General features: G+C 45.4%; 1 protein-coding gene across 1 annotated transcript in view; it reads right to left on the reverse strand.

Annotated features, from left to right (window-relative positions):
- Window positions 1-2,849: 2,849 nt before the first annotated feature.
- The window catches only part of NWD1 (NACHT and WD repeat domain containing 1), a gene marked incomplete at both ends in the record, with an annotated part of 62,668 nt that continues 43,644 nt past the window's right edge, over window positions 2,850-21,873 (reverse strand). Inside the window, 7 exons of the mRNA XM_079772104.1 lie at window positions 2,850-3,151; window positions 4,651-4,756; window positions 6,734-7,284; window positions 9,967-10,243; window positions 11,753-11,907; window positions 15,478-15,568; window positions 20,626-20,898. Coding sequence (XP_079628230.1) covers window positions 2,850-3,151; window positions 4,651-4,756; window positions 6,734-7,284; window positions 9,967-10,243; window positions 11,753-11,907; window positions 15,478-15,568; window positions 20,626-20,898 — 1,755 coding nt within the window. The remainder of the gene's footprint in view (window positions 3,152-4,650; window positions 4,757-6,733; window positions 7,285-9,966; window positions 10,244-11,752; window positions 11,908-15,477; window positions 15,569-20,625; window positions 20,899-21,873) is intronic.

Consider the following 21,873-nt stretch of genomic DNA (forward strand, 5'->3'; position numbering starts at 1 on the left):
AATCTTGTCAAAAATGTTTATCCTGTGATAATGATATGTCATTATATGTTCATCAATTTTATCACTCTGGGCCGAAACGATCTCAACCTATTCTCAAACTAAATTTTATCACTCTGGTGGGGGATACTGATCATGGGGGGAATTATGCATGTATGGGGGCAGGGGCATATGGGAAATTTCTCTGTACCTTACAATCAATTTTGCTATGAACCTAAAACTACTCTAAAAGTCTATTTTAAAAATATCTACCCTGAATTTAATCAAGTCTGAGAACAGGCTTGGCATACTTTCCTGTAAAGGGCCAGATGGCAAATATTTTTGGCTTTGGGGTCATACATTGAACTGTAGCATGAAAATCGCTACAGGCAATATGTAAATGATACACGTGGCCATATTCCAATAAAACTTTATTCACAAAAATAGGTGACAGGCGCACAGGCTGTGGTTTGCTGACTACAGCTCTAGACTATAAGAGACTAAAGAGACAAAACAACTAAATACACTGCATGAACTACTCTTGATTGGGTCCCAGTTGGAAAGGAACAGCTGTAACATATGTTTTAGGGCTAATTAGGAAAATTAGGTACGCCTATTCAAAGATGTTAAATAATGATTATTAGTTTTCATAGGTGTGTGTGTGTGGTTATGTAGGAGAATGACCTTATTCCTAAGAGATTTGTCCTGAAGTATTTACAGATAATGTGTCTTGATATCACTAGGGCTAGAATTAGGGTGAGGCAAGCGAGGCAAGTTTGTGCAAGTGTGGGGTCAAATTCCATTTTTATATAAAATGCTGATAGTGCCTGGCCAGTGTTGCTCAGTGGTTGAGCATCAACCCATGAACAAGGAGATCACAAGCCTAGGTTGCAGGTTCGATCCCCAGTAGGGGGCGTGCAGGAGGCAGCCAATCGATGATTCTCTCATCATTGATGTTAGAGGGGTTGTAGATTTCAATAGTCTTGGGACAGTCCAGTTTAGTTTGGTACTCGGAGTAATTGGTAAAAGCATCCCTTTTTTACTCCCAAAACGTGTCCCTGGTTGGATGATACATTACATGGTCCTACTTAGCATAAGAGAACAACGTGAGGATTTTTATAACCCCACTCTCATTCCGACTCCGCCACAGCTGGGAGACCTTAGGCAAGTCACTCCTCCAAGTACAGGGCTTGTCAAACATTCACAGCAACCAACCTCTTTCTCAAGTGAAAACGCACTGCAGAGCCTCCAATCTGAGCAACAATTTGGAACAGCATTTTATTAGTAAAAATTCCTTTTCTATGTTCAATTTAGTATTTACCCACCGAGCAATTAATTCTCACTGAGGCTGTTGAGATGGACACATGCATGTTAAACCAGAAATCTATCTTTGTCACACATCCACTCTGTTCCCTGACTGACAGAGAACTGGTGGCAAAGAGTAAGTAATTTTTGTGAAATTCTGCATATCACAGAAGAAAGAAGGAATAGCACCTTAAAGATTTGGACTCTCCTATTCTTCAACAAAAGCCCCAGAACCAAGTGGGTCTTTCAGAAGACTACAGACACAGAAGCAAAATCTGCTTGAGTGGAATGGAAACAGTGGGACTGTTGAACTTGCACAGGGCAGAGATGGTTCAAAAGCATATCAGGGAGATATTGGCAGCTTTTTCCATCTGTTTCTAAGAGCCTCCAGTTTTTAAGATTTTTTTTAAAAAGTATCTTTATCCTCAAAGTTTGGGAGCTAGAGAGTAGAGATGGAAGAATTCTAATGAGTGTATTATTTTAACGCGAGCTTGGGTCATGAAGTCAGCTTATGAATTAGAGAAACATAGGTGAAATGTGTCTAGAGATGTAAATTTGAGGCAATTACCAACTTTTAAAAATGGGAATATTTTGCCTAAAAGTCCAGACTTCTGATTTTGCTGACAACAGAAAGCTCTGGCAAAAGTAGACTGCTTTCCTCATGGAAATTCTGAGGCACAGTCAAGGTGCCCATGCCCACCCTAGACTGAGCATGCGTCCTCCATGTTCCCATTGTCTCCACTCTCGGCTCCTCACCCAGATGCATGATAATCATTAAGATTTTTTCACTGGCCCCTGTGGGCATTTCAGTGTGCCACCTATGGAATAGGTAGTTGTACTTGTGAGACTAAAATTGGAGCCAGGTGGTACAAGAAGGATGGGACAGGAAGGCTCCTGGTTCTTGCTTCTCAGAGCTCATGCACCTAGGGCTATTAACTTAAGCAAGTCACAGCGAGGCTCAGCTACCTTACCTGTAAGATGGATGCAGAAACTCATGTCCTTCCTGAAGTATGGGCTGTGATAAGGATCAGACCATAGCACCTGGAGCTCTATAAACTGTCAGGCTTTGTCATCCACACCTGTGGGTTGATCAGTCTCACATCCCTCCATCCCCACTTTGCCTGGTACCAGTTCCCCAGTTTCTGTCCTGGGAATAGCTTCTTCCATTCACAGTCCACATAGTTGGATGGTGTTGTCTCCATGCACAGCCCAAGTGGGCAGGTGGGTCATTGGGCCAGTATGGTTTGTCACAGTGCTACATTCTCTTAGACAATTGATTGGTTTCGGGATGGGCATATGAGCCAACTGGGGTCAATAGAATCAAGGCCAGGATTTTAGTTCAAATTGTAAGGAAAGGGAAGCTCTCTTTTCTACTGAATTGGTTACCATGCTGCTAAACTAGGGATGGCAGGTCTGCAAATAGAGCCCACAAGGAGGATATAGGAATGGAAAGATATTGAGAAGCAAGGTCTGGGTCACATGATATGAGGCCTTGTGTCCAGCTATACATCCACACATAATTTTCTTCACTTTAGCCAGATTGGAGCCCCATACCCCCACAGGTGGTGCTACACTATCAGGCAGACTTGTGAGCGTTTGTTTGATTTGCATTCATTTCTCTGGGCACCCCCTAATCCTGAGTCCTGCAGTGCCCCTGCAGCAGCAGCCAACTCTTCTCTCTGCCTTGATTTGACCATCCACACTGCCTTCTTGAAGTTCTTGAGAGGGTCCTGTTGTGAAGTTCTTGATGAAGGGCACTGGAATCGTTCACGGATGAGATAGCCATGTCTGGTGGGGGCGATGAAGCCATTGGAGGTTGGGATGATTCTGTTCACTATGGCATGGACAAACTGGCTGGCCAGCAGGGTGCCTGTGGGGGGTAGGGGTGGAGGTCAGGGCAGCACAAATGAGAAAATCAGGGCCATAAAGATTCAATTTCACATGTTCAAGAGTTGGCTGCATGGGGTCAAATATCTGCTATGCTCTTTACGTGGTCAGGCATGACATCTAACTTTTCGGAGTCCCTCTTGCTTCATCTGCAATATGAGAATTATAGCTGAAACTATGTGCTGAGGGGAATTCTGAAGGTTTGAAGATGTCATGTAGATGATTAATATCAGTTTCAGCCCAGAGTGAGCTCAGTGAATATTATTATTATTATTGGAGGAAGAGTAGAAAGAGAAGTTCTGAACCTGCCCAGGATGGGCTTTTAAGGCCACAATTCACAGACCTCAGCTTTTGAGGCATGTGTCATTTTCCAGGTATCTTTGCTATACTGTAATAGACTACGATGTATTAGGTTACAATGTATTGGATTGCGTGTATTGGATTGCAATGTATTCTATTATAATGTATTTGACTCTACCTAATATTCATTCAGCCACTTACTTGCTTTGTGACCTTGGGATAGTCTTTTAACCTCTCTGAACTTCAGCTTCTTCATTTGTCAAATGGCAATGGCACTTACCCTTCAGCCACTGTCTATAGGAAACAGTATAGGAAGGTGAAAAAGGTGAGCATGGGGAGCAGGCAGACCAGCTCCAAACCACAGCCTACCAGTTATTCACTGTGTAACCTTGGGCAAGTCACCCCATCTCTCAGAGTATCAGCTTTTACTCTGTAAAATGAGGGTGACTGTTGAGAAAATTAAATGGCTCAGTGACAGTACCCAGTACAAAAGAAGAGTTAACTCTTGTTAATATTCCCCTAGTGTAATATTGAACAGACAAAGAGATGTGGGGTTTTCAAAAGTTAGGCTGCTCCTAACTTTTACAGGGCCTGGTGCAAGAGAATGAATTAAGGCTCACATCCTATAAGACACAATATGTAAATGTTGCAAATGCAGCTAATAAACTATTAAATGAAATATGTACTATCCTCCTACACTGATGGATATACCTTTGGAAGGTCAGGTTTAGGTTGAGAATTCTCAGTCTCTGCAGTTCCATGCTGGAAGGCAGTGGTGTGGGAGAGCCAACCTCCAGCTGTTTGTGGTTCAGCTCCCTTCTCTTCCCACACCCAGCTTGATCCTAAACTCCTAGGGGCCTCAGATATCCAGATTCCCTGCACACACCCCATGGCTACCCCCTGAGCCTAGAAGTATGCACATTAGTTGCATGGTCCACCCTCAGAAGGATGGACCTGGGGAAGAGGCCTGTGTAGGCCCTAAAGAGGCCTCAAGGCCAGATGGGGAGGGTGAGTTCCAAGTATCTAGAGCATGGGTTTAGACAAGGAGCTGTAGCTCCAGGTAGGCCTGGGAGAGAACCAGCTAGAGGAGGCCAGAATAGGACCTCTAATGCCCAGGGCCCAGTACAGGGCTTTCTTCTCCAGATCTAAGCTCAGTCCTGTTCTCAAAGTAAAATGACTCACCATCCAGCACACTCCAGACAATTATGGAGCGATCCCTCAAGCCCGCGTACACATACTTGTCATCCTTGGAGAAGCAAGCACATTGGACTCCTGGGCAGTAAGAGTTCTGTTGAAAAAGACAATGTGATCTTGATTTCAGACTGAAGGATACACAGGACACCAGCCCCAAGGCATGTGTGTAAGAAGCAAGGCTGTACGCACCCTATGGAGGATGGATCCAGTGAAAACCTGGCGAAACAGGTGGTATTGATATTTCCAGGATCAAAACATACCTTCACTGGGACTAGATTGTGCGGCTTAGAGATACTTTGCATTAGAGAGCAGAAATTCTAGGATTTAATTCTTAAATGGCCTCAGTTATACAAGTATTAGCTATAATTGACTTTAATTAAAAGCTCTGTATAAATGCAATATGGGCTCTTGGACTGGATCCTAGAATGGAAAAAGGGAATTTGCCAAAAACATACAGTCCCAATGAAGTTGATAGTTTAGTTAGTAAAATACGATTAACATGTTAATGTCTTAGTTTTGACAAACACATTCTTTTTACGTAAGATAATAACATCAGGAGAAGCTGGGTGAAGGGTGAGTAAATGGGAACCTTTGTACTATCTGTAAATCTAAACTTTTCTGTAATTCTAAAATCATTCCAAAATTAAGTTGTTGTTTTTTTAATAACAAAACCAGAAAGGTAGGTGTGTTTACCCGTAACTGCAACAGTGACATTTCCCATCTTAACAAGACAAAACATTATTTACATCCCAACCTCATAGTGGCTTCATAAAAATAAGTAAGTCAGGTGGGACAAAGTTTTTTTAAGATAAAACTATTCATACTCTGCTCACTTAATACAAGGTCATCTTCCCGTATTTAACAATTTTCACATCTTGCAACCTAAGGTACAGCCTTTGTTACCCAACTGAAGAACTGGAATAATAACCCCAAAGGTACAAGATCATTGTGAGGGTTAAATTAGAGAATATTTTAATATGTATATTTTTATATAATGTGTATATAATATGAATATATCTCTAATAATAAAAGCATAATATGCTAACTAGACTGGACGTCCTTCTGGATGTCCTTCCGGACGAAGCCCGGGCTGCGAGGGAAGCCTGGGTCCCCGGTGCCTGCCGGCGGCCGGAGGGAAGCCCCTGTCCCGGGTGCCAGAGGGAAGCTGGTGCCGGCAGGGGAAGGAAGGCCTACTATTGCATAAATTTCGTGCATCGGGCCTCTAGTAAATATATAATATAGTTCTTCATAATATTAATACAAAATTATAATAGCTGCTTGAGATAGGCAGTGTGGACTCCAAGGTACTTTGTATATAAAGGAGTCACTGGTTTCCCTTTTCAGAGCTTTTGCAGCTACTGTTCCTTCTGCCTAGAATGCTACTCCACAGGACTTATTTGACCTTAACCAGCACCCCTTGGTGTGTGCACTTAATAAAGGCTACTCTGCACCCTCTTGACATTGTCCTATTTTCCCCAAAGACCTGTTCCCCAACCCATCATATATTTGCTGCTTTATTTATTTTTTCCACAAACTTTTATTGAGGATATGTTAGGAGCTCTCCTAAGGATGGGGACCATCTCAATGAGCAAAACAAAAAATTCTGCCCTCACAGGGATCTAGTGTCTCCCCGAACAGAACATGGCTCCAGAGGCGGGACTGTGGGTGTCTGCCCTGGTGACAGCTGCTTCCTCAGAGCTGGAAAGAAGCCTGCCGTGGCCTGTGCAGTCAAAGCCAGTGAGTGAGAGAATGACATGGTCAGGATTGGGGCGAGTGAGGCAGGGCCGTGCCAGGACAGGATTTTTTTCCTGTCTTCATTTAAAATGTTGATTTTTTTTTTCTTCGTGGATCTTTTGCTTTTGTTGTGATTTTTTTTAAGCATTGTATTAAAATATTATTTCTCTTAATTACTGAGTTTTGGGTACCCCTTTAAACTCTACTCCCAAGTTTAAAAAGTGCCTCACTTTTCTTATCCTAGTCCCGACCCTGGTCAATGACCCATGGTGTGTGTACTTAATAAACGACTCTGGTCATTCATTTTCTAACACCAGGACCTAGCGTGGCCACGTACCGTGTAACTCATCTCGAACTTCCACTTGCACACCTCCAGGTCCCAGAGACACAGCAGGGCTTCCTCGGACCCGCTTACCGCCAGCTGCTCCTTGTGGCTGACCTCCACGCAGGTGACCCGGCTCCCGTGGGCCTCCAGAGGGAACACTTTGGAATTCGCACACTCGTAGAGGAAGAGGTCGCCGTCGGTCATGCCGTAAATCACGCGGTAGTCGGCCAGAACGGCCACGCTGGATATGGTCACAGGCAGCTGGGTGTAGAAGGTGTAGGTTGGCCCATCGATGACCGGACAGGGGTCCCCAGGGTTAATGTCCAACACCAAGACGATGCTGTCATAGGCGATGGCCAGGTGCTCCTCGCCCTTGCTCAGGGCCATGCAGTTGACAGCTTTCCGGGCCTCTGGAGGGGGGATGCACATCACATCCTGCCTGGAATTCAGGGGGAACACGAGGACGATGCCGGAAACGAGGCCCGTGAAGAGGAGCTTGGCCTGCTCAGCGACCTCCAGGCACCTGACCTCATTGGAGGTGTCCAGGGCGTCTTGCTCTTCACCTGCCACAGGGAGAAGACCACATCAGGAATGCTCATTCCATGGTTTGGTTTTGTTTTTCCCCGATTTTTTAATGCTTTTATTAGCCATACGCTTCAACTTGGCGTCTGCAAGTTTCTCTGCTGCCACTCCTGCCACAAAACCATCCAAGGATTTGAAAATGAAAATTATGCCCAGCCCATGTAGCTCATTGGTTGAGCACCAACCTATGAACCAGGAGGTCACAATTCGATTCCTGGTCAGGGCACAGGTCCAGGTTGTGGGCTCGATCCCCACCTAGAGGTCGTGCAGGAGGCAGCTGATCAATGATTCTCATCACTGATGTTTTTATCTCTTTCTCCCTCTCCCTTCCTCTCTGAAATCAATAAAAGTATACTTGAAAAAATATTTTAAAAAAGAAAAGAAAATTACATCACCTCGCCCTGGCTGGTGTTGCTAAGTTGTTAGAGCAACAGCCGGTGGAGTGAAGAGTCATAGGTTCAATTCCCGGTCAAGGGCATGTACCTGGGTTGCAGGTTTGATCCCTGGCCCCAGTCGGAGTGCGTGCAGGAGGCAACCAATCCATGTGTTTCACCTTGATGTTTCTCTGTCTCTTTTTCTCTCTCTCTTCCTTCCTTCCACTCTCTCTAAAAATCAATGGAAAAATATCCTTGGGTGAGGATTAATCAAAAAGAAAAGAAAATTTCACCATCTCACTGCTCTGCATACCACCAGTGACTTCCCACTCCTCTCACATGACCTCTTTGACCTCATCTCAAATGTTTCCTTTACAAACTTCTGTAAATACTTTAGCCTTGCAGACTATATGCTTTCTGTGGCAACCATTGAACCCTGCCTTGGTATCCCCCCAAACAGCCACAGACAACATATAAACAAGCGGGTCTGTCTGGAATTGGCTCGCGAGCCAGAGTTTGCCGACTCCTATCTTATCCCCCACCACACTCCATTCCTTTTCATCTGGTTTTGCCCCGCAACGAGCAGGCAAGCACCTCGAGAATCTGTTTTACTCACCCCCCAATGCCTGGCACTACACAAACATCTGTCAAATCAATGAATGCAGGAACTTGAGAATGAATTTCTTTTCTTACATTATTTTATAATAAACAGGAAGTTCTATATTTCTATTCACACAGTGGGAGCAGATACTGTTGGTAAAACACCCAGATTCCTTTTACTGGCCAGTTCACCCAGACCCGAGGCTCCCACTGCCCTTACCAAGGGAACCTTCATCTGGAAATGCCTGGGGGCTATGCCCGCTCCACCCCCAAGGATGGCATCAGGCCAATGACTGCCTAATATGGGGTTCAAAATGCTGGCCCCCTTGCTTTGAATGGGAAAACTCTGAGGTGCAATTTATGCTCTAGAGCTCCCCGTGGGACCAGGCTGAACCCCCTGCCCTTGTTCAGTCCCCCCACTCCCCCCGCCCCGGCCCTGCCTGCTTCCTCACTACCTCCCAGGCTTCTCCTGGGAGCTCCCCTCTATACACCACTTGGGCAAATCTCCCCATCACATGCCCTGCTTTCCCTGGAACCTGAACTAAAACAGAGACTGACAACCAGTTATCAATTGCCCTGTGCCAGAAATTTATAAAACCAAATCCTGTTTCCTATCAGCCACTTACAATTTTACTGTAGTGTGGGGGTGATATGGACTGAATGTTTGTGCCCCTCCCAAATTCTTATGTTGACATTCTAACCCCGAATGTGATGATATTTGGAGGTGGGGTTATTGGGAGGAGATTAGGTCATGAGGGTGGGGTCCTTGGGAGGTGATTAGGTGGTTAGGTCACAGTAGGATGAGGGCCCCGATAAGAGGAGACATGAGAACTTGCTCTCTCTTTGCTCTCTACCATGTGAGGGTACGGGGAGAAGATGGCCATCTGCAAACCAGGAAGAGAACCCTCACCGAATCCTGGGTCTGCCAACACTTGATTTTGGACTCCCAGACTCCAGAACTGTGAGGAATAAATGTCTGTTGTTTAAGCCTGCATCAAGAATGGATCAAGCCCTAGCCTATGTGGCTCAGTGGGTAGAGCATCGGCCTGCAGACTGAAGGGTCCTGGTTCGATTCCAGTCAAGGACACTTACCTGGATTGCAGGCTCGATTCCCGGCCCTGGCAGGGTATGTGCTGGAGGCAACCAATCGATAGGTCTCTCTCACATCTATGTTTCTCTCTTGTATCTCTCCCCCCAACCCCTAACCCCGCTTCCATTCTCTAAAAATCAATGGAAAAACATCCTCGGGAGAGGATTAACAAAAAAATAAAAAAATTTAAGAATGGATCATAGCCTGGTGGGTGTGGCTCAGTGGTTGAGCATCAACCTATGAACCAGGAGGTCAAGGTTTGATTCCCAGTCAAGGTACATGCCTGGGTTTCGGGCTGGATCCCCCATGTGAGGTGCGCAGGAGGCAGCCGATCAATGATTCTCTCTCATCATTGATGTTTCTATCTCTCTCTCTCTTCCTTCCTCTCTGAAATCAATTTAAAAAAAAAAAAAAGGAATGGATCATAGAAATGCTCATTCCACAGTTTTTCCAATTTTTCAATGCTTTCATCATCCATAAGCTTCAATTGGCTACTGCAAGTTTCCCTGTTTCCACTACCCTAATTGATAGTATTCTGTTATAGCGGCCCAAAGAGACTTCAGTGCTTACCCACACACACTGACCGTGCTTATACAAACCTTCTGCCAAATCCCAAATGGTGACTTTGTTTTTGTCCCCGATTTTGGGGAAGTAAATGTAGCTTCCATTGTGTGACACAGCAGTGAGCCCAGTGCGGTCCAGAAATGGGGCAGGGGCTCGTGGCTTCTGAGTGTAAGTGAGATCCCAGACTTTGAAGGATGAGGACTGCGGGGAAGCGGATGCCACCAGAGCCCCACCCTGGGCCAGCAGGCTCACGGGGGCCCCAACGCCTTCCAGGATGGCCAGCAGGGTCCCCTGTTCTGACAGACTCCACACCTGAGGATGGAGAGCAGAGGGGCAGAGCTGACTTCTTCCTTATGCAGCTATAGTTTGAAAATATGCTTAAGTTCATTTGTCCATCGAAAGTGAATTCTTAGGCTGTGAGGTTCAAAGGCCTTCGTGCCTCCCCACCCCCTACAACATCCCTACATCTCACCAGTCTACCATCATGGCAGTTCTCAAAGTGTGTTCCAGGGAACCCCTGAAGGTTTCTGCAAAAGTGAGACTATTTTCATAATAATTCTAAGATATTATTTGCTTTTTTCATTCTATTCCTCTCATGAGCAAACAGTGGAGTTTTCCAGAGTTATGGGACATGTGCTATTATAACAGATAGGAGTACGCAGAATCAAGTAGGCGAGTTCAATAGGCATCTATTAAGTCAGATGTGAAAGAGATTTGCCAAAATGTGAAATAATGACACTCTTCTGATGAGTTATTTGGTTTGTTTCAGAAAATGGAATTATTTTCATAAAAGTAAGGTATTATGTTGACATTTCATGTTACTGAATTAATGGATAAGTACTTTTGGGTTTCCTTATTTTTTATTTTTAATATGGTAATTGCCAATAAGTAATAAATGCAATGTGGGATTCTGAATTAGATCCTGGAATAGAAAAGAAGTACAATTGGCCTGGCTGGTGTGGCTCAGTGGTTGAGCATCGACCTATGAACCAGGAGGTCATGGTTCATTCCAGGTCAGGGCACATTCCCTGGGTTGTGGGCTCGATCCCCAGTAGGGGCATGCAGGAAGCAGCCGATCAATGATTCTCTCTCATCATTGACGTTTCTATCTTTCTCTCCCTCTCCCTTCCTCTCTGAAATCAATAAAAATATTTTTTAAAGAAAAAAGTACATTTATGGGAAAGCTGGTGAAATTGGAACAAAATCTGCAGATCAGTTAAGAGTATTATTCCAATGTTAATATCTTGGTTTTGATAAAGAGACCAAGATAATATGATATGTGAAAGTTGGGGCAAGCTGAGTGAAGAGTAGATAAATATTTGGGGACTCTCTTAGACATAACTCTTCTTGAAATACTAAAATCATTTCAAAATAAATCAGTTATTAAAAACATATAGATCAAATTGATATAACCCACTTAAACAAAAGCTCTTGGGGGGTGGGTATCTCAAAAATCTTTAAGAATGTAAAGCTGTGGTGAGATCAGAATGATAGAGAACCAACCTTGAGAACTCTGAGCTTAACAGGAACTTTCCTCCCCTCCCCCAGACCTGGCTCCACTCTAAAGGTCAAAATCCTCCTAGTCTTTCAGGTTTAGTGGGAATGTTATCTCTTCTTTTGAATATTTTGGTAATTCCCCCAGGTCTGTGACTGGGTCCTAAGAGACACCCACCCCTTATCCTCCCAATGACCTGCCCTGTTTTGCCTGCACTAGTTTTTTGTGGGTTTCTATATTTTGAAAGTCAAAGATACCTTTAAAAAAATCATACTTGTTATTTCAGAGGCAGAGGTGAGGATGACAGGTCCCAGGTCCCCCCTCACCTGAATGAGTGCGTCCCGGGACCCAGTGACAATCACATTGTTCTCAGGACCAAAAGCAGCCGTCTCCACTGTGTCCTCATGTTCAAGGTCAGTGGCCATGAATCGATTAAACCCCTGTGAGTTGGCCAAGAATATCCGCACGGATCTTCCAAAGCCTGAAATGACAGGGACCGGGGTTATGCCTTTCCTTTCTGGAGGAGCTTGAGTAATTCAACTGAGTCAACAACCTTTTTTGAGCACCTACTATGTGCCAGAGGAAGGAATACAATGGTGAGCAAGATGGACACAGCCCTCGTCCTCACAGAGCCTACCATTGGGAGGAGGGGGTTGGGGGGTGACCGTGATCAATAATCTCACAGAACAAAGATATTTATGATGAGAAGACAATGAGTTTTCTGATGACTGGGACTGCTTATCTGGGCTGCTCATGGTATCCCAGAATGCAACACAAAGCTGGGCACAGAGTAAATTGTTTTGAAGAAGGAAAAGAGGGAGAGAGGAAGGGAAGAAGGGAGAGAGGGAGGAAGGAAGAAAAGAAAGAAGGGAGGGAGGAAGGAAACTGAAAAGGCTATAGTTTCCGATAAGGGCAATGTGGTCAGGGGACTGGGTGCCGTGGGGAAATGTCACACAGACACGTGGCAGACAAGGCTCTGTGAAGGCAGAGGCAGAGACTGGGATGTGGCCACGAGTCAAGGAATCACAAGGCAGAAGCTGGAAGAGGCAGAAAAGGATTCTTCTCCGGAGCCTGTGGAGGGAGCCAGCCCTGCCAGCACTGTAATTTCCGACTTCTGGCTTCTAAAACAGCCGGAGAAGAAATTCTTGTTGTGTTAAGCCACCGCATTTGCGTGGTGGTTTGTTACCTCCGGACCTGTGAGCTGACTTCAGAGGAATGAGGAAGTGGCCGGCACAGGGAGAAGGGGGAACAGCAGGGACGGGATGGATAACCAGGAGTTGGACAGGCCTGCTGTGTCTGAGGAGCAGCATGGAGGCCAGGGAGGCTGGAGCGCGGAGAAGGAGGGGGAGATGCGGGAGGGAAAGGGGTGCCAGATTTAGCAAGACAACAACCGCACACACAGTTAAATTTGAGTTTCAGATGAACAACGAGACATTTTATTGGTATATAAGTATATCCTAAATGTTGTGTGGAATATCCTTGTACTAACATTTTGATTTGCTGTTCATCTGAAAGTTAACTGCGAGTTCTGTATTTTATCTGGCAACTGCTGCCCAAGGGGACTTGCTCACTTGCTCACATATGGTCTAGGATCAGGGGTCCTCAAACTACAGCCCGCGGGCCACATGCGGCCCGCCGAGGACATTTATCCGGCCCGCCGGGTGTTTTTGCCGCCGCTGCCTGTCCTGCTTAGCAGCCGACTTAGCAGTGTGCATAGGAATTTGTTCATAGTTTTTTTAAAACTATAGTCCGGCCCTCCAGCGGTCTGAGGGACAGTGAACTGGCCCCCTGTTTAAAAAGTTTGAGGACCCCTGGAGGTGAATGTGGTGTTGAGAAAACTGCTAGCAGGGAGGTGGGTAAATGAAGACTACATCTCCTAACCAACAGGTTGGTCCTCAAAACTGTGGATGGGCGCCCTAGCTGGTTTGCTCAGCGGATAGAGCATCTGCCTGCCTACTGAAGGGTCCTGGGTTCAATTCCGGTCAAGGGCACATGCCCGGGTTGTGGGCTCAATCCCCAGTAGGGGGCGTGCAGGACGCAGCCAATCAATGATTCTTTCTCATCATTGATGTTTCTTTCTCCCTCTCCCCTACTCTCTGGAAATCAATAAAAATATATTTTAAGAAAGAAAAAAAACACATGTGAATGGGGAAGCTGTCCAGGCTCCTTCTTCTCATTGGCTGCTGATAAGAGCCACACTTGAAACCCGACTATGAGGCGGGGAGGGGTTTGTGGGGTGTTTTTAGATGTGCTTAGAGAGAGGAAGGGAGAATCAGGAAGGGAAGGAAAGAGTCAGGAAGTGCTGGGGGAGGGAGGGAGGGAGGAAGGGAGAGAGAGAGAGAGAGAGAGAGAGAGAGAGAGAGAGAGAGAGAGATTTATGTGAGAAACATTGATTGGTTGCCTTTGGTACACTCCCCAACCAGGGATCAAACCCGAAACCGAGGCATGTACTCTGATCGAGCCAGCAACTGAGCCACGCTGGCCGGGTGATCTGTAACAAGTGTTTAGGTCACTGAGCTCCGCAGTGTCTGTGGCCTCGGTCTTGACTCCATCTTAGTTTTTTTTTTTTTTTTCCCCTTTCCTGTGCTACATGTTACACATGTTTAAGCCATCTGACATTGTTTTGGAGATAGGACAGAGGGTATATACCAATCTATCACCTATCATTTGATCTCAGAGTGTACGTGTTCACCTATCAGCCCTGCACTCTCCAATAGGGTCCCATTGGTGGCTGTTAATGGTTTGAGCTGAGATAAGTATAAGAATCAAATACACACTAGATTTGGAAACTTCACACAAGAATTTAAAAAATAATGTGAAGTATACCATGAATGATTTTTTATGTTGATTTCATGTTGAATTTTTGGATGTGTTGGGTTAAATACGGCATTGTTGACATGAAGGCCACCTGCTTCTTTTTACCTTTTGAAATAAGGCCATGAGAACATTCGCAATTAGAAACACGGCTCACCTTTGTGTTTCACATTACTGGACAGCACTGATCTACAGTGTCGTTGACCCCTGGAAACGGCTTTGCAAAAATCAGGCCCATTTTAGGGCCGTGAAAATACTCTGTATGAGACTACAATGATGGATACATGTCATTATACATTTGTCCAAACCCATAACATGTACAAAACCAAGAGTGAAACCTAATGTAAACTGTGGGCTTTGGGTGGTGTGTCAATGTTGGGTTATTGATTATCAACATGCACCACTCTGGTGGGAGATGTGGATAATGGGGGAGGCTATGCATGTGTGGGAGTCAGGGAAGGACATATGGGAATCTCTGTCTCTTCTGCTCAATTTGGTTGTGAAGAACCTAAAACTGATCTGGGGGTGGGGGTGGGGGGAAGACCTTAAAAAAATCAGGCTCTCAAGCATCTGTTAGTCGCCTCCACTAGGAAGCCTTCCTTGACTGCTTCGAACTAAAGAAGGAAACCCTGTCACACACTCCATGGCCCCTGATTCTTGTCTTTCTTGTGCCTACCTATGTGTCCATCTTCCCTGCTAGCCTGGAAGCCCTAAAAGCAGGAGTTGTGTGGTCTGGCTCACCATCCCCTCACCCAGCCCCACTCTGTCCCTGTGACTATCCACTCCCATTTCAAAGATAATGAACCAGAAACCTAGGGAGGTTAGGAGATTTGCCCGGAACAAGGGTTGGCAAAAGACAGCCCATGGGCCTGAACTGGCCACCTATTTTTTTGTATGGCCCATGAGCTAAGAAGAGTTTTTCCATTTTTCAATGGTTGAAAAAACTCAAAATAAGATGACTATTTTATGACACATGAAAATAATATGAAATGCAAATTTCAGAATACATGAAGATTTATTGGCTCAGTGCTACACCGGCTTTTGCATTATAGGGCAGGGTTCAATAGTCTTGACAGAGACCGTCAGGCCCACAAAGCCAAAAATGTGTACTACGTGGCCCTTTGCAAAAAGTTTGCTGATCGCTGGTCTAGGACTCCGCCTTTTCCCCAAGCCCTTCTTCACTTCCAACCAGATCCAGAGCTGCCTCCTCACCACTCCCCAGTGAGCTAAACGCTACCTGCGGCGAGAAGGGACTCATCTTCAGAGATGACCAGGAACCCCACAGCTTCCGGAAGCTTCCCCAGCAGGCTGTCTCCTTCAGAGGAAACCTGCACAAAGTCAAATATTCCCATCAAGCATTCCCAGAGGCTTAAGGGTTCAGGGTCAAGAGCTTGACGCAGGGCTGTTACCAGCAATGTGATCCTAAGCAAATTCCTTAAACCCTGGGTGCCTCAGTTTCCTCATCTGTGAAATGGGTGATGAAACCAGGACTGCCACACAGGGCTATTCTGGGCTAAGAAGTGTGTAGAACGGTCCCCTCACCCCTCTACCCTCAGGCACATAGTCAGCTCTTCCAAAGTGGCAGGTATTATTATTGTTGACATTGTTATTGTTTGTTGTTGCAACAAACTCAGGGACCCAGAGAACATTCCAGCATTTGTTTTCTGCCCCCGGAGGAGATCTGGCGATCTCAAATATCAAAACACAAGGCCGAGCCAGAGGAAGGAAGCACTGTTCTCCTCATTCCCGAGTTGCAGAAATGAGCCAATTTTGAGCAAATCTAAGAGTGAGGTTCATTCATTTACCCTGATTCTCAGCCCCAATCCAGGCCCTGGGTTTGGAGCGCCTGACTGCCATCAGCCATGTGCTGAAAGCATTACGGTCATTATCTGTTGGGGCGAGAGGGAACAGGACACGTGGGCAGCCCAGGAAAGTGAGTCCTTTGTACCAATTCAAGCCAGGAATTTAAAAATATTTGTTCAACATTTATTTAGCAGGTGCAGGAGAAAGTGAATTTCTTTATGGATGTTACTGCTGATATTTTTAAACACATGATTTTTTTTAAGTAAACTTTTTAAAAATATATTTTTATTGATTTCAGAGAGAGGAAGGGAGAGGGAGAGAGAGATAGAAACATCAATGATGAGAGAGAATCATGGATCGGCTGCCTCCTGCACGTCCCGCACTGGGGATCGAACCCACAATCTGGGCATGTGCCCCTGACCAGAATCAAACCTGGGACCCCTCAGTTCGCAGGCCAACGCTCTATCTATCCACTGAGCCAAACCGGCTAGGGCTTAAGTAAACTTTTTTAAAAAAATGAATTTTTATTGATTTCAGAGAGGAAGAGAGAGGGAGAGAGAGCTAGAAACATCAATGATGAGAGACTCATCGATCGGCTGCCTCCTGCATGCCCCACACTGGGGATCAAGCCCGCAACCCAGGCATGTGCCCTTGACAGGAATCAAACCCGGGACCCTTCAGTCCACAGGCCAACGCTCTATCCATTGAGTCAAACCAGCTAGGGCTAAACACATGATGCTTTTATTTTTATTTATGTATTTTTAATCCTCACCCAAAGAGTGAGGATATTTTTTCCATTGATGTTTTAGAGAGTGGAAGGGAGGGAGGGAGGAAGGGGAGGAGAAAGAGGAAGAAGAGAGAGAGAGACAGAGAGAGATAGAAACATCAATATGAGAGAGACACATCCATGGGTTGCCTCTCACATACACCCCAACTGGGGGTGGGGATCAACCCTGCAACTCAGGTATGTGCCTCTAACTGGGAATCGAACCCACGAACCTCCAGTGCACAGGCCTATGCTCTAACCACTGAGCATACCAGCCATGGCAAAACATGTGATTCTTTTAAACCTTAAAAAATTAAGCAATAATACTGTATAAGATATTTTTAAAAAAGAAATATCCAGCCCTAGCTCGTTTGGCTCAGTGGATAGAGCGTCGGCCTATGGACTGAAGGGTTCCCGTTTTGATTCCATTCAAGGGCACATGCCTAAGTTGTGGGCTTGATCCCCAGTGGGGAGCATGCAGGAGGCATCTGATCCATGATTCTCTCTCATCATTGATGTTTCTATCTCTCTCTCCCTCTCCCTTCCTCTCTGAAATCAATATACATACATATATATATATATATATATATATATATATATATATATATATATATATATTTTTTTTTTTTTTTTTTTAAGAAATACCCAATGTACACCATGAGCATCTTTTCTCCTTCCCTATGTTCTTCCTTCTCCCCAGAAGGGACTGTTATCCATTTGCGTAGATAAATGTTTACACGAGCATCCTTTGTTGCACAATCCATCACAGATGTTTTGCAAGTTGCTTTTTCACTTAATGTATCTGGGACAGTGGTTCTCAACTGAGGGGTGATTTTGCCTCCCCAGAGGAGATTGGGCAATGTCCGGAGACATTTCTGGTTGTGAAGATTGGGGAGATACTTTGTACCTAGTGGGTGGAGGCCAGGGATCCTGCTAAACATCCTGCCATGCACAGCACAGCCGCCCATAGCAGAGAAGGACCTGGCCCCAAATGCCAATAGTGCCGGGGAGGGGGTAGCATAGCGGTTAAGAGCATGGGTCCTAGAGCTAGACTTCTTGAGTTCAAATCCCATGTGTGAGCCTCTCTGTGTCTCAGTTTACCTATCTGTAACAAAGAAAATGGCAGCGGCTACATCTTGGCATTGCTTTGAGGGGTGAATAAGTTAACAAATAGAAAGTGCCTGGAATAATGCTTAGTACCCAGCGAGCACTACCTGAAAATTTGTTGTAATTTCCATGAAGATAGCTCTAGCTTGGAGTTGGCAAATCTTTCCTGCAATGGGCCAGATAGTAACTATTTTAGACTTTGTGGCCATATGGTCTCAACTTTGCCGTTATGGCACAAACACAGCCATAGACAACATATAAACAAACTAGAGGCCCGGTGCACGAAATTGTGCACTGGGAGGGGGGTCCCTCAGCCCATCCAGCGCCCTCTCGCAGTCCAGGGCTCTCGCAGTCAGGGGCCCCTCACTCCTTACTGCCCGCCTGTGTTGAGCGTCTGCCCCCTGGTGGTCAGTGCGTGTCATCGCTACTGGTCGTTCTGCTATTCAGTCAATTTGCATATTATGCTTTTATTATATAGGATGGGTGTGGTGTGCCAATGGAACTTCATTATGGACACTGAAATATGGATCCCATAGAATTTTTACATCACAAGATACTTAAAATTTTTTTTTCAACTACTAAAATTAGAAAAGCCATTCTTAGTTTATGGGCTACAGAAAAACAGGCCATGGGCCACAGTTCCCCTACCACTGCTCAAGACTATCTGATTTTTGTTGTTGTTGTTAATCCTCCCCCAAGGATATTTTTCCATTGATTTCTAGAGAGAGTAAAAGGGAAAGACAGAGAGAAATATCGATGTGAGAGAAACACATCGATTGGTTGCCTCCTGCAAGTGCCCTGACCAGGGCCTGGGCCAGGGAGGAGCCTGCAACCGAGGTATGTGCCCTTGACCAGAATCGAACCTGGGACCCTTTGGTCCACAGACCAACGCTGTATCCACTGAGCAAAACTGGCTAGGGCAAGACTATCTGATTTTGTTATAGCTATATAATCTTCCATTGTATAGATATTATTCCTAAATTCATTTCACCACATTTCAATAGATGAACATTTAAGATCATATCAATGTTTTCCTGAGTGCTGCAGGAAATACCATCCTCTAGGCTGGTTGCATTTTTTAAGTAAGGGGTATATTTCTGAAGATCTCAGGTAATATAAAACATGCCTCGATTGCTCAGGGAGGCTAAGAGGCCATGAGGTTCAGAAGTGTGGAGCTCTGGGATGGTTCTCTAGTGGCCATATTCCTCCCCTCATCAAACTCTCAGCTCCTTGGCACAGCATAGAAGACCCTCTGTGACCTGTTTTAATGGCACCTCTCTTTTCCTTAAAATGCCAGGCATGTCCTACCTCTCCACCACGATATCCCCTATCCCCTCTATCTTTCCCTTTCCATCTTGGATATCCTTCTTGCTGTAAGGATGCCTCCCTCAGGGAGCCTCCCCAGATCACCTCTTCCAGAAGTATTTGTTCCTCCCCCCATCCAACACACTACCCCTACCTCTACTGAAAATTATCTGTTTCTTTTAGGGTGGCTATGTCATTGGCAAGCTCATCTCCTTCCCTAAGTTGAGTTTGGTTTTTTTAAAAATTGACTTTTAGAGAGAGAGGTAGGGAGAGGGAGAGAGAGAAACATCAATGTGAGAATGAAACATCGATCGTCTGCCACCTGCACACCCCCTACTGGGGACTGAGCCTACAACCTGGGCATGTGCCCTGATCAGGAGTAGAACCGGCAACTTTTTGGTGCATGGGTCAATGCCCAACCAACGGAGCTACACCGACCAGGGCCTACGTTGAGTTCTCGAGAGTGCAGTTGGACTCCTGGTCCTTCCACAGCCCCTCCAGTGCCTGGTGTGATGCCCCTGTTTCTCCACCCAAAATTCCTTATATAACTTGCTATTGGTGGCCCGTGAATATCCCTTCAAGGTTCTTTTCTATTCCTGAAGGTTGCTTTCTGCACTCTACAACTCTGCACCTGGGTTGGTATTTTTTTCTGACTCCCCACCCCCATCCCACCATCACACTTGGCCCCTGTATGAATGCTCTTGGGAGTGTCCAACCACTGATGGAGCTGGTGGGTAGTCCCCCAACTCCTGGCTCCTCGGTGGGGACAGCGCTAAAACTCATTCTTACACTGTCTCCCACATCATCTTCAGCAGGGCTGAGTGCCAACAATTGCCTGCATTGGCCATCCCCCAGGAGACACCATTAGATGTTTCCTGAACTCCGCTGAATTGTGAATCTCTAGGATTAAGAAGCTATGTGTCATTTATTAAAAGATCAATGGTGAGATGGTTTCTCCCAACTTCTAGGACATCTGAGCACTTTAGAGTTGAGTGAATGTTGACATCACTATATATGTAAAAGCCTAAGTGACCGAACAACCCAATGACGGGTCGACCAGTCGCTATGACGCGCACTGACCACCAGGGGGGAGATGCTCAATGCAGGAGCTTCCCCCTGGTGGTCTGCACGTGGGAGTGCCACTCAGCTGACTGAGGGGTGCCAGACGCAGGGCTCACAGCTGGCAAGTGCCGCTGGGGCAGCATGAGCCTCTCCTGATTGGGACTGACTGGGCACGAGTCCGTGGTGGGCACAGTGGGGCCAGGATGAAAGGGAGCAGCAGGCAGGAGCAGCAGGCGGCATTGGACTGCCGGTTTCAGCCCGATCCCCGCAGGCCACGCCGAGGGACCCCACCGGTGCACGAATCCGTGCACTGGGCCTCTAGTATTCAATAAAGTTGCTTACCAAAGAGATGGAGCCCTTGCTGAACCCAACAACCATGTGTCCTGGTTTCTGCATGGAGACCCCACAGGTAGGTGTTTCTTCTTTGATGCTGGACAAGTGTTGCTTCCCCTGCGCTTTTCCTGTGGCTGAGCTCCACAGACTGACCACACTGCCTTCAGACACGGTCAGCAGCGTGGCCTGGGAAGCCAGCGCTGCCGTGCAGATCCAGGGGTCAGAGGCATCTCCCCGGATATGGAAAATCAGCTCCGCAGTTTCCAGATTCCAAGCATTGACCTAACAGAAGGATGACAATGAAGAGAAAACTCAGCAGGACACCTAGGCTGCAAGTTTTCCAGAGTCAAATGCAAGACCTGTTCTTTTTCATAGTTGATGCATTTTATTTTCAACGCTCTGCTAGTTCCAAACGTAGGGGGTTGGAGAGAGGTATCGGATCCTGGAAGAGCAGAAGGCCATCTGTGGAATATTTGATGAAACCCAAATAAAGCCTGGAATTAGGTTGATGGAAGTTATCAACATTAATTTCTTAGTTTTGACAAATGTAGTTATGTAAGATGTTGATATTAGAGAAGGCTGGATCAAGGGCATGTGGGAACTCTTTATAACATTTTAAAACTTTTGCATAAGTCTAAAATTGCTGCAAAATAAAAAGGTTTTAAAAATAGAAAAAAGCCAGGCATACCATATGCATTGACATATATGTCCATTACAAGTAATTATTGATTAACCTATTGTACACCATAAGCGTCTGTAGATGCAAGCGGCAGACCTTCCCCACATGCCATGCGCGTCTATAAAAAAAAATCTTTTCCCTAAGTGGCAGGCCTGACCAACTTTAAAATAATTTTTTGTGGGAATTTTCAGCTGAAAATATTCAAGAACACCTGATTTGTGAGTAATATATTTATTTTTATAATATTCATTGCAAATTGTTTTTTTAAATTAAATTCAAAATATGACATGTGGGGATGGTTTCCGTTTTGGATACGTGGCAGTTAACTGGTTAAAGAAGTTTTCCTGTTTAACCTCACAAAAAAGGTATCTTTTTATTAGCAGTAACCATTTAAATAGTAAACATTTGTCCATTAATTTTACTTCTAGGGTTATGTTAAAGAAATAAGGAGAGATACACACAAAAATATATGCATAAGGAAAGTTATCTCAGTTATTTGAAAGCTCCACTGGACACAACCAATATGTCCAACAGTAAAGGATTAGTTAAATAAACTATAGTGGAGCCAGGGGATGGAA

Source organism: Cnephaeus nilssonii (genome assembly GCF_951640355.1).
Source record: "Cnephaeus nilssonii genome assembly, chromosome: 5".
In the NCBI taxonomy this organism is placed as follows: Eukaryota; Metazoa; Chordata; class Mammalia; order Chiroptera; family Vespertilionidae; genus Cnephaeus; species Cnephaeus nilssonii.